At 52.4% G+C, this 12,700-nt stretch overlaps 1 protein-coding gene across 1 annotated transcript in view; it reads left to right on the top strand.

The window, feature by feature from the left end:
- Positions 1-12,700, top strand: part of OSBPL10 (oxysterol binding protein like 10) — a 221,406-nt gene that overhangs the window by 198,751 nt on the left and 9,955 nt on the right. Inside the window, exons 9-10 of the mRNA XM_077753734.1 lie at positions 658-1,135; positions 12,487-12,673. Coding sequence (XP_077609860.1) covers positions 658-1,135; positions 12,487-12,673 — 665 coding nt within the window. The remainder of the gene's footprint in view (positions 1-657; positions 1,136-12,486; positions 12,674-12,700) is intronic.

Here is a 12,700-nt window from a genome sequence, read left to right as displayed (position 1 = left end):
GCTTATTTCTTCTGGCCCAGCCTTGCACAGCAGCCTCCGTAAATGGCCCCTCTTCTCCAAGACAGCTCTGAGGACATCTGCTGGCCGACTGGCCTTGCCTCCCAGAGCCCCGGGCCAGGGGCCAGCTTCTCACTGCAGCTCTGCCTTGATCACGTTGGGATTTATACGCTACTCTTCTAACCAAGGTCTCCCAATCGGCACTCCTAGTGGTGGTGTGTACTGGGCTGCCTGGACTCCCTTTGATGAGCCGCCAATGGATGCCCAGTTTCCATGTTTGTGGGGAGGCACCGAGCACCCCCCTTGGTTGTGTCTGAGGTCAGGAAGAAAGGGAGACAGCCCTTCTGAACTGTTTTCTGCACATGTCTAAGGATGGAGGAGTGAAAGAGGGTTGTGTGTGGCAGGGGCGGAGGGACCCGGAGACTGCTCTTCCTTGTCCAGATGAGCAGAGAAGACAGCTTCCCAGAACCGCCTTGTCCACCACGCTGGGTTGGCCTTGTGCCACCAGCGTGGCCATTTCTCGTTTCTGTGACTTCATGTCCCCTGGTTTGTCATGTGTATACAAATCAAAAGAAACGATTCCCTGGCTTAGGTCTTGTGGGGCTTGCGTGATGGCGGCCGCGGGGACTCCTGTCTGATAGTGTCTCCTTCCGCATGTAGGTGGTTCTTCCCACGTTTATCCTGGAGAAGCGCTCCTTGCTGGAGATGTATGCAGACTTCATGGCACACCCGGACCTGCTGCTGGCCATCGCTGCCGGAGCCACGCCGGAGGAGAGGGTCATTTGCTTTGTGGAGTATTACCTCACAGCCTTCCACGAGGGCCGCAAAGGGGCCTTGGCCAAGAAGCCCTACAACCCCATCATCGGGGAGACATTTCACTGCTCCTGGGAGGTCCCCAAGGACAGGGTCAAGCCAAAGAGGACCTCTCCCCACTGTCCTGCTAGCCACGAACACCCGGAGGCTGAGGACCCTGCCCAGAGCTACAAGCTCAGGTTCGTGGCCGAGCAAGTATCCCACCACCCTCCCATCTCCTGCTTCTACTGTGAGTGCAAGGAGAAGAGACTGTGCGTCAACACTCATGTATGGACCAAAAGCAAGTTCATGGGCATGTCCGTGGGGGTCTCCATGATAGGGGAAGGTAAGCCATGTCATACGTTTGGTGGAGCTCGGCTCCTCCATGGGAATGTCTGTGTACTTGATAGGTGATGATTTTGTGTGTGGAGTTGTTTTTATTCTGTTTTGCAGGTGGGGGTGAGTGGGTGGCTGGGTGGAAAAGAGGGGACGGGTTTTGTTATTTCGGGACCCAGGTCCTGGTGATTTCCCAGCGGGTCCATGGTCACAGACTAGATAGGATGCACCTGGATCTTTACACATTATGTGTGGCGGCAGGGGTTGGGGGGTGCCTTACATACTATTTTTATTTTTAGCTTTGAGTGAATATTAGAGTTAGCTCCAAATGTGTGAAAACACATTTTTGTTCATTCTCACCCGTGTTCTGGCTCTCAGACAGGAAAGATGATAGTGCTGCCTCTTCCAAATACTGCTCCTAAACAGTCCCAAGGTAATCTCTGGATTCTGCTAGGGATTCTGAAGCAGGAACTGTGTAATCATGCCGCGTGTGGATCACACATCCCTGTTTTGGCAAATAAGCTGTGCATGAAGTTATTCATTGTTCAAAGAAACCTGTAAAATTCCTTGTTAAATTGAAGTGTCTGGACCCCTGGTCCTTCGACTTCTTTCAGCCACAAATTCCTTTGAGTCTCTGAGGCCTCAGTGACTCTCTTCTCAGGGAAAGAAGAAAATCCAGCACAAAATTCAGTCCTCAGGCATCCACACGTGGTTCCTGAAAAGCCCTTCCAAATCGCACAAGATAAGAATACATCTCATTCACTGAGGACATTTTTATTGAGCACCTACTATGCCAGTCATTGCGTTAAGAGCTGTGGATCCTTGTAACAAAACAGACACACATAACTTCTCTGTCTTCGTCAAGCTTCCATACTTACCTACTTTGGTTCTACTTGGAAAATAAAATTATGTAGGTCGTGTTGGGAGGTGTTAAGTACTACAGAGAAATATAAAGCAGGGGAGGGACCTTGGAGCAGTGGAGCCTCAAGACGGGACGGGATGGTGGCTGGGAAGGCCTCACAGGCAAGGTGACATTTCAGCAAAAACCCGGAGCAGGTGGTGAAGGACGAGCCTCACCGGCGATGCGGCCATCCGGGGAAGAGTGTGCGCCGCAGGAAGAACAAGATGGAGGCCCAGAGGCAGGGTGGTCCCTGGCATGTGGAAGACAGGGAGCCCCTGGGGCTGGAGCAGGCTGAACAGGGCAGGGAACAGGGGTGAGGTCAGAGCGGTGACTGAGGCCAGATCACGTAGAGCCTTGGGGGCCCTTGCAGGGATTTTGGCGTTTATACTGAGTGAACTGTAAAGCCGTTAATGGTTTCGGGAGAAGAGTACCGTGATCTGACTCATTATTTAGCAGCGTTGTTCCAGATGCTTGTTGAAAATAGACTGTAAGAGGAGTGAAGGTATCAGCCAGGAGACCAGTCAGGAGGTGGTGACAATAACCCAGGCCTGAGGTGACAGTGCCCGGGACTAGGGTGAAACGGTGGAGGAGGGAAGACTTGGTAAAGGTCTGGATGTATTCTTCTTTTTTTTTTTTAAATATGATGTTTGCTTGTGTTTGAGAGAGAAAGCGCTAGTGGGGAGGGGCAGAGAAAGAGGGAGACAGAGAATCTAAACCAGACTCCAAGCTCGGAGCCCGATGCAGGGCTTGAACCCACAAACTGTGGGATCATGCCCTGAGCCGAAGTCAGACGCTCAGCTGACCGAGCCAACCAGGCGCCCCAGAAGTCTGGATGTCTTCTGAGGGAGAGAGAGCCAGAAGGATTTGCCTCAGGTTGGATGTGGGGCCTGAGAGGTGACACCGAGACTTTCAAGCTGAGCACCTAGAAGGATGGACTAGCCGTTCACTGAGCTGGGGAAGCGGAAGTGGGGGAGGGGTCTGGGAAGGAAACCCAGTTGAAGGAAGAGTTCAGGGGTTCAGTGAGGTCATGTCATGGTTCGGACATGCAAGCATGTGCTCGAGGACACAGCGTGTACACAGAGGCCTGGCAGACGTCACAACTGGTGATTTAAGTCCTGGCACATGACGAGATTAGGGAGAGAGCCTGATCCCTGCAGTCCCGAAGCACCAAGAGGCCCAAAAGGTGAGGAACACTGGTCAGGGGGACTGAAGAGGAAGGGTCAGAGAAGGAGAGGGGACGGGATGTGTTCCCGGCAAGCTGGGTGAAGAAAGGTGGCCAAGAGGCGACAGAGTGGTCCACTGAGGCAGACGGTGCTGATTCATCCTGGGAAGGTGAGGCCCGAGAATGGGCCCCTGGATGGTGGGCTGCAATGGTCATTCGGTGGCCTTAACAAGCGCTGCCCATGGAATGGTGCTCGTGAAAACCTGATTGAAATAGATTCGAGAGAGGGTAGGAGGACCAGAAGCAGAGACGCAAAGTACAAACATTTCATTATGTGTGGTGTGAGTGCCCACACCACTCTGGGGTCCATGTCTCTGTCCTGCCTCGGGCTGTAGGCTCACCCTCTGACCTGCTTGTCCTCTGTGCGTAGATGACACGGCAACTCCAGGATGCCCACAGAGGAGCCCAGCACCCATGTCGGGCCTTCACGGGGGTCCTCCTTGCACACGGTCTCAGCATTCAGCCAAGTGGCGTGTGCCAATGGGTCCTTCCTCTCAAGCATCAGTCAGGGTCAGGAAATTCACCATAGAAGGTTCATCAATTTGTGAAGGAGGCCAGGGACTCCCCGGTCACCAGGCTGACCCCCGCCCACCTAGTTTCTCCGAGATTCAGATGGGGTTGGGTTGTCTGTGTTGAGGGGAAGGACCTTGAATAAATCACACCCATGATTAATGTTTTTTAAAATTGTTATTGTTGAGAGAGACAGAGCATGAGCAGGAGAGAGGCAGAGAGAGAGAGAGAGGGAGACACAGAATCCGAACCAGGCTCCAGGCTCTGAGCCATCAGCACAGAGCCCGACGCAGGGCCCAAATCCTCGAACCACAGGATCATGACCTGAGCCGAAGTCGGATGCTTAACCGACTGAGACACCAGGCGCCCCACTGATGGTGAATGTGCTTTCCCCCCCGTTACATGCTCTTTTGTGGGGGTGTAGCATTGCGGCCATTTTCCAATTGGGACAATCCCAGTATGAGGTTAGTTTGTCTAGCTTTGATGGCCGTCATAAAACAGAGACTGCCTCTGCATCGGACTATGCGGATTAAGGCTGTGTGGCAGGTCCCAGCAGGTGCATTGCAGCCCGGAGCTGAGAGCATGGGTCCCAGCCCATGGGGACCCGTGCTGCCAACAGCTGGGAGCACAGTGCAGGCTTGGGGGTCCCCCTGTGTGGGAGGTGTGTGTTTGCACGATGGCCCACTCAGGCATGCACAAAGAAATGGGGGCGGCGTTGATCTTGGTTTTGACTTCTCTGGGGCTCTGTGTTTCCCCACGGTGCCAGAGGCCCCCCAACGCCCCAAGGTTTGCACCAGTGAGGGCTTCCCTGTTATTTATAAGCTGAAGTCAGCATTCAGGAGATTCATCTCATCGCATGTAATTTCCTTCTGCTGAAGTTCCCACCTAACGGATTCTTCAAAGATGAAATACGTTTGTTTAAAGAAGGTGAGGCGTGGACGTGTGTGTAGATCACCTGTCTGCAGTGTGTTTACTTCCTCATCTCTAATGGGAGGGTTCAGAGCGGCCATGGGTTTATTCATTCACTGATCTGTTCTTCCGTCCTTCTGTGAAATGGACGCGACAGTGACCGGGGCAGGACAGAAGCCCCTGCCCTCAGCTGTCATCTGATGCACATGTCACAGGAAACGTGCAGTGTGACCGCTGAGTGGCACCGACAGAACAAAGCGGGACAGCGAGCAGGGCGCCCTGGGCGGGGGTGGTTGCTGCTGTTTGTGATAGGGCAGCCCTCATCCAGAGGGTGGCCTTCGAGTAAAGGCTTGAAGCAGGTGGGCAAGGAGCCAGGCAGATGGCTGAGGGAAGGGCACTCCGGGCAGAGAGCAGAAGGGATGCCCAAGGCAGGAGCGCAAAGCCGGGGTGTTCTAGAAACTTCAGGAGGCTCTGTGGCTGGGGCACAGGGGATGGGTTGGCGAGGAGGGGCCCGATCACTGGGGCTGCACGGGGGACATGGGTGAGGTGGGCACCCGTGGAGGGGGGCATGGCTTCAGCAGCGTCCTCAAGGTCCCTGTGTGAACAGATGGGGCGGGAGTGGCGAGGGCATGGGTGCCAGAGGGAGACGGACGGACCGTCACTTTTCTCTTCCTCCCTGCTACACGCAAGCACGTTGAGTCTGTGACGAGCCAGAGTCAGTGCCCACTGATGATGACGTCTTCTGATCAGTGGATCTTCAGGCACAGAGTTTGTTCAGGTTCCTTTCTGGGGCTTTCCCGGGGCTGCGCAGAAACGCCCGCTGCCGTGTGTCAAGGCCAGGGAAAACCACCGATTCTTAAAGAATAGGACTGAGCAGGGATCTCGCAGACTCTGGGCCCCTAAGCCGGGATTCTTGACCTTGGACAAAGATCTGGAAATGTTCCGTGAACGTGAGGATTTGCAAATCCAGTGATTTAGGGAATTCTTCGGTCCGTGAAACTCCGCGTCTTCCCAGCCATCCATGTGAGGAGTGGGCTCTGGTGAGGGGGTGGGTGTAGAACCACATGTCCATGCTGGCCCTTCCCTCCCGGCACGTTCCCCCATTCCCCCTGCTCTGTCCTGTGCTGCCAGGGCTCCTTGCTTCACCCATGGTCGCTGCCCACCTCTTCTGGAACTTTCCTTGAGAGTGGTGGGTCCTTTTACCCCCATGATGCCCACCACTCTTCCGCCTGAGGTGAACAGACAGCTTCGCTTTCTCTTCCTGTTGGCGGTTGCTGAGGGTCAGTGTGTCAAAGGGTAGGCCGCTGGGGTCTTAGGGTGTTCGCTCCCCTGTCTCCACAGGCGGTGGACAGGGCCTGGGGCCTGTGATTCACTCTGCACAGCCCTGGACACATGGCACCAAGCTCTCCGTGGGCAGGAGATCTCCTGAGGCCCTGGCCATGGCCTTCCCCGAGGCAGAATTAGAATGTGCTGCTCTCACGTCTCCCTGCTTGGAAATTCTCCTTGAAGCTTCTCATGAAAGTGCTGAAATCAGATGGCTGTGGAAGGGCCCTTCCTGGATGTAGCCCTTCCTGGTTACCCACTGTGTTCCTGCTGTGGACGAGCCTGGAAGGGTTAGAGGACCGTTGGCTCATTCTTGTGATGCCTTAAGTTTCCCTAAATCCCTTCAAGTAGCTACATCCATCCCCCCCTTATATTAATTGAATGTGCACTTTCTAACACCCAGGGTCCTCATTTTCCCCAGAAAATACTTCTAAGAATCCCCAAATTTTGGAGCAAATGGCTCTGGTTCCTTTACTCAGAGCTCTTTTGTGGGGTCGCGGTTGGTATGGAGAGGCAGGATGTTTTACTTTTCCTCTCTTCTTTTTTTTAATCGAGAGCACAAGCAAGGGAGGGGCAGAGAGAGGGAGAGAGAGCAGGCTCCATGCTCAGCACAGAGCAGTGCTTGAACTCATGAACACAAGCAGGGCTTGAACTCATGAACCGTGAGATCGTGATCTGAGCTGAAATTGAGAGTCAGATGCTTAACCGACTGAGCCACCCAGCACCTCTCCTCACTTATTCTTTATACTGATCTAGCACATTCCATAAACTTGTTGATTGAGTTTGAAGTAACAGTTTTTCTGACTCATTTTATTTTTAAATATTTATTTTTGAGAGAATAAAAGCAGAGGAAGGTCAGAGAGAAGGGGAACAGAGGATCTGAAGTGGGCTCTGCGCTGATAGCAGCAAGCCCAGCATGGGGCTTGACCTCACAAACCACAAAATCATGACCTGAGTCAAAGTCAGAAGCTCAATCAACAGCCATCCAGGTGTCCCTGTTTTTTTAATGTTTATTTTGAGAGAGAGAGAGCGTGTGCGAGCAATGAGCACTGGGGAGGGTCAGAGAGAGAGGGAGAAAGAGAATCCCAAGCAGGTTCCACATTGTCAGCACAGAGCCCAACGTGGGGCTCAAGCCCATGAACTGTGAAATCATGGCCTGAACCGAAACCAAGAGTGGAGACGCTTAACTGAACGAGCCCCCCGGGCGCCCCNGAACCGCGAGATCATGACCTAAGCGAAAGTCGGACGCTTAACCGACTAAGCCACCCAGGCGCCCCTCCATTCCCATTTTAAAAACGAGGGGCACCTGGGTGGTTTGGTCGGTTGAGCGTCCAACTTCTGCTCAGTTCATGATCTTGCAGTTCGTGAGTTCCAGCCCTGTGTCGGGCTCTTTGTTCTTAGCAAGAAGCTTGCTTCAGATCTTCCGTCTCTCTCTCTCTCCTCTCTCTCTCTCTCTGCCCTCTCCCCTGCTCGTTCTGTCTCTCTCAAAAATAAATAAACATTAAAAAAATTTTTTTTACATAAACACAAGATCTTAGGTGGCTTCACTGGAAATGTTGTATGTAAGTAAACACATGGGCTCCTCTTTGAAAGTATTGCCTTTAGTCTGTGCTGTATTTGGCCACAATAAAGTGCCATCAAGCAATGCTTCATTACTACTTGAATCATTTAGGCCATAGCTCAGAGACCGCCTCCCTACTCTGGTCCCTCCGCTGTGGCACTCGGAGACCCTAATTGGGATGCTGCTCAGTCAACCCCACAGCTCTGTCCGTGGGGGGCCGGGGCATTCGCCTGCTCAGAACCTCAACGCCTGGGAACAACACGCAGCTTCTTAATTGAGTCTGTAGGGAAAGGCAATGCGTTCTAGTGACAGAACTGACACGTTGGCTCAGTGCTTGTGAGCGCCAACGCAGCTGGGCCCACAGACCGCTTCCCTGAGTGACTTTCTCTGAGTCGGTGCTTCCCAGAGGTGGTGTCCTGCCGGAATATGTTTGTTCCTCAGATTGAGATCGGGTGTGAAATTATTTTAAATGGATCCATTTGAAAATCACATGCTTCGCCTTATGTTTATTGGTAAATCGATTTGCGGGATTTAAAATGAAAATCTTGCAGCTTGAAGACTAAATCGCAGCATGAAAGTATTGATCATTTGGCATTTTGGCGCTGCTCTCAGCTCTTAGGCTAATTAAAAAAGAACTTTCATTTACAAGCCCATCTGTAAGTCTAGCATTAATATAGGTTTTTTTTTTTTTATCTATATTAGGGACAGGTTTTGTTTTTTTAAGATTATTTATTTTGAGAGAGAAAAAGAGCATGAGCGAGGGAGGGGCAGAGAGAGAGAGAGGGAGAAAAAGAATCTCAAGCAGGCTCTGTGCTGTCAGCACGGAGCCCGATGCGAGGCTTGATCCCATTACCGTGAAATCATGACCTGAGGCGAAAGCAAGAGTCAGATGCTCAACCAACTGAGCCACCCGGGTGTCCCCGGACAGGTTTGGTTTTGGGTTTTTTGTTTCTGTTCAACCCTGAAAAAAGAGTCTGTATATGAGAAAGCATAACTGTAGGTGACTTAATGGCAATGTTCACATGCATGGATTTTCAGAGAAGAGCTAAGGAACATGGTCTGCCCCTCCAGCCCCCCACCAGTGCCTTCATATCAGCTCAGCTTTGGGACTCACGGCCTTCTGTGAACCTCAGGTTTGCAAGAGAGTTTTCTTAAGAGGAGTGGGAAGAGGATGCCTCCCACCTGCCTCTTCATCCCCGTGTGCATAACCCACTGCCACTTCGTGATTTGCTCTTCATTCCCAAATGGGATAAATGGAACTCAGTTCCCGAGAGTGGCTCTGGAGAGCACGCAGCAGCTGGGACATGGAGCTTCCAAGATTCTGGCACTGTGTCAGGCTGATGCTTTGGGTGGGGTTCTAGAATCACCTTCTCGTCACCACAGCCCTGTGAGGTGTGGATACCATCATCCCTGTGCCACAACGAGGAAACTGAGGCACAGAGAAGTCAAGGTCGCCAGGTGACTGAGTGACCAAGGACTTGGACCCTCTGTGACCTCACACAGGTGTCTAAGGAAAACCGTGGCATGTTCTCCACGTAAACAGGTGGTAAAGAAGATAGGAGCTGTCCAGCCCCACGTCACAGAGTTTATATTTAGAGCAGGGCCAGGAAGAGGCAGCACGTGGGAGTCGTGGGTGCGTGTGGTCCTTGTGCGAAGAGGGGCTGCTGGCAAGATGTGTAACTGGGCAAGAGCCTCCAGGGCCTTCCCGACTGAGGTCTGGAAGGGCTCACCCCCTGTGGACACCAGGGCCTTTGGAGGTGAGGTGGTGGCATTGGGCAGACACAGGCCACCTTGGAAGGGTTTTACTACTGAGCAGTTCGGTAGCACAGAGGGCAGGGATACAGGCTCGGGGAGCCTTCTTCTCTGGGACTCAGGAGGCAGGCTGGCCAGGGGACTGGCAGCCTCCTCTGCAGGGTCCTAGGGTTCTCTTCAGCTGCCCCAATCTCTGAGATGATGAGAATGGCTGGCCCTGGCGGAACCAGAAACTTGCGGGTAGAACTGGGGCAGGGAGGGATATCTGAGGTGACCTGTCTCTTCTCAGCTTTCATTCCTGGTCCTTCTCACCTGTTGGTGTCCTACAGGTGTCTGGTATTAGCTGCGACTTTCCACTGGTCCCAGGCTGTCTTCTCAGGCCACCTGATCTGAGGAAGTCAGACACAGTCGGCTCTGAAACAAAAACTCTTATCGGTTCTGGCTGTTCTTCTCCGAGGGTCCTGATCAGAAGAGAATGGACATAGCACAGTGCATTTTTCTTGCCAGACACAGGTTCCCTCCCTGCGTGTGAACAGGGCAGGGCCTGACAGGCCTCAGGGGCAGTCTACCCTCCGCCAGGTAGGAGGAGGGACAAGGGTCCGCATGAGAGCATTCGGTGGCCTGCGGTTTTCCCTTTAGGGAGATGTGTTCATTCAGTTACGAGAGCTAAGGCGAGTTGGAGAAGTGGGGAGAAGACAGTCTGTTCTGATGTTGGGTGCATTTGGTATAGTGGGACCATGCCCTTGTGGGTGTACATTACACACGATCAGTTATGCTCCTGGCCAGGGAGAGAGCACGAGAGAGATTTAAATGCTCTGTGACATCGGTCCCCTAGCCCTGCCCATGTGATTGTGAGTGACCCACAAATCTGTTTTTCCCTGATGGTCTCGGCTCATGCAGGTGCCCATGTGTGTGAGCATACCTCTACCCTGGGAGTGATTGAGACGCCTAAACACATACGAGCATGTCCCACTGGATGTACAGACCAGGCCTCTGTTTCTGTGTTGGCAGAACGGACTTTGCTGGAGTTAATGGAGAGGCTGCTGGTTCCAGACAAGTCTAGTCTGTTCTCTGTAGACTGTAGCACGCAGGCGATTAAAGGGATTTTCTTTCTTTTTGTAAATTTTGTTTTTAAGGGTGCCTGGATGGCTCAGTCAGTTAAGCATCTGACTTCGGTTCAGGCCATGATCTCACGGTTTGTGGGGTCGAGCCCCATATTGAGCTCTGTGCTGACAGCTAGCTCAGAGCCTGGAACCTGCTTCAGATTCTGTGTCTCCCCCTCTCTCTGACCCTCCCCTGCTCACACTGCCCCTTTCTTTCTCAGAAATAAATTTTTTTAAAAATTTTAAAAATTAAAAAAAAATGTTTGTTTTAAATGTTTATTTTTGAGAGAGACAGACAGAGCATGAGCAGGGGAGAAGCAGAGCGAGAGGGAGACACAGAATCCAAAGCAGGCTCCAGGCTCCGAGCTGTCAGCACAGGGCCCATGTGAGGCTCAAGCCCACAAACCGTGAGATCATGACCTGAGCCGAAGTCGATGCTCGACTGGCTGAGCCACCCAGGCGGCCCCGATTAAAGGAATTTTCAAGGGCAAATTGAATTATAGTTGTATGCATCTCCACATTGACTTTAGAAACTCAGCATTCATGACTCCTCTGTACAATTGCGGCCCATCTCTCCTCAGACCCCCGGCAGGCTCATCAGTACTAAGATAAACACACGGTCAGTCTGTACTGGACAAATTTTAGCTCTAGTTGATACAGATACTTGTCTAGCCTTAGAAGGAAGTAACTGACCAGCCACAACACTCATCCTGACTCTCCCATTTCCTCATCCTTATTTGAAAATAATAATTATTGCCAGATGGAGTTGTTGTGAAGCCCCCAGGAATGCCTGGCAGCCAGAAAGTGCCAGCACACGAGCACCATTGATGCCACTCTTCACTCTTTTCAGTGGAGGAGCAGGGGCCCGGGGAGGGGACATCACTAGCCATGTGTGACCAAAGGGTAGCTCCTTCCTTCCTGAGATGCACAGCGCACCTGATCGCCAGGCTGGGAATGAGCTGGGATAGAGCGGTGGGGACATGTACAGGTCGCTGGAGTGTGGGATGTGGAGAAGGCCCCTTACACAGACCAGATCTCAGCCTGGAGCCTGGTTCTCGGGGCCACTGCCAGCCTGTATGGGCCTCAGGGTAGAGTGAGATGCCACTCCTTCACTGTGGGCACCTGGCTGGCCACACCAAAACAAGGGCTGGATTTCAGCCCTCGGTGGGCACTTTGTTCAGCACATCAATTATACAGCAGCCCTGGGAGTTAGTGCATTTACAGGGTGGTCATGTCAGCCTTTGGGAACTTGATGAAAATCGTGGCCCCTTTTCCTAGAAAATAGGCAGACCCACACAGTTTTTCATTGTTCCAGAGGACTGAAACCTTTCCGCCCCTAATGCATGAATCCTAGGTCAGAGGACCCCTAGGTCTAGAGGCAGATTGCTCATGTGGCCAGCCTCTGCCTTAGGTTGATAGCAGTGTGCAGTCTGAGTTCTCTAACTTCGTATGAACCACAGACATCTCTGCTGCTCTCATGAAAAGGTAAAAGTCCTTTACATGCTATTTCAAAGTTCAAAAGAAGGTCTGGCCCCTACTGAATCCTGCACACCTGTAACTATTCCCTTTTTTTCTACACATGGGCCTTCCCTCAGCCCTTTCCTGCTCACCAGGCTCCTTCCCACCACAGCACCTTCACACATGATCTTCCCTCTGCCTGGAATATTTCCTTCCTCTTTTTACCTTCTCAACTCTTACCCGGCCCAAACGTCCCTTCCTTCGGGAGAGTTCTATTTCCACGTCAACTCCTGCTGGAGGGCTCCAGGACACCGGGCACTTCTCTCTCCTGCCTTCATTATAGTTACAGTTTTGTGCTGGATTGGCAATGAACGTCTACTGTTTCGTTCTCCTTGGAGGAAGAAAGTGGGTCTGTTCACCCTTGTGTTCTCAGCACCTTGGACAGCACCTGGCCCCCAGGAGGGTTATGGGATAAATAAGTGGCCAGTGAGTGGCTTGCCTTTACAGAAGTGGGAGACACAATGTCTGTTGCAGGAGGCTGTTTGGTTTCTCATCTCTAAGCCTTTTGATCCCTAGCTTCCTTTTCTTGCATGTCTGACTCTCCCCTCCTCTCTCCCTGGAGGTGTGCTGAGGCTCCTGGAACATGGGGAGGAGTACGTGTTTACCCTGCCCAGTGCCTACGCTCGGTCTATTCTCACCATCCCGTGGGTGGAGCTTGGCGGAAAAGTCAGCATCAGCTGTGCCAAGACTGGGTACTCGGCGACAGTGATATTCCACACGAAGCCTTTTTACGGAGGGAAAGTCCACAGGTAGGAGGCGCCGGGAAGCCTTTTCTT

Source organism: Crocuta crocuta, unplaced genomic scaffold (assembly GCF_008692635.1).
Source record: "Crocuta crocuta isolate KB4526 unplaced genomic scaffold, BGI_CrCroc_1.0 scaffold655, whole genome shotgun sequence".
In the NCBI taxonomy this organism is placed as follows: Eukaryota; Metazoa; Chordata; class Mammalia; order Carnivora; family Hyaenidae; genus Crocuta; species Crocuta crocuta.
The sequence above is the reverse complement of the archived record's forward strand: the minus strand, read 5'-3'. Positions and strand labels throughout refer to the sequence as shown.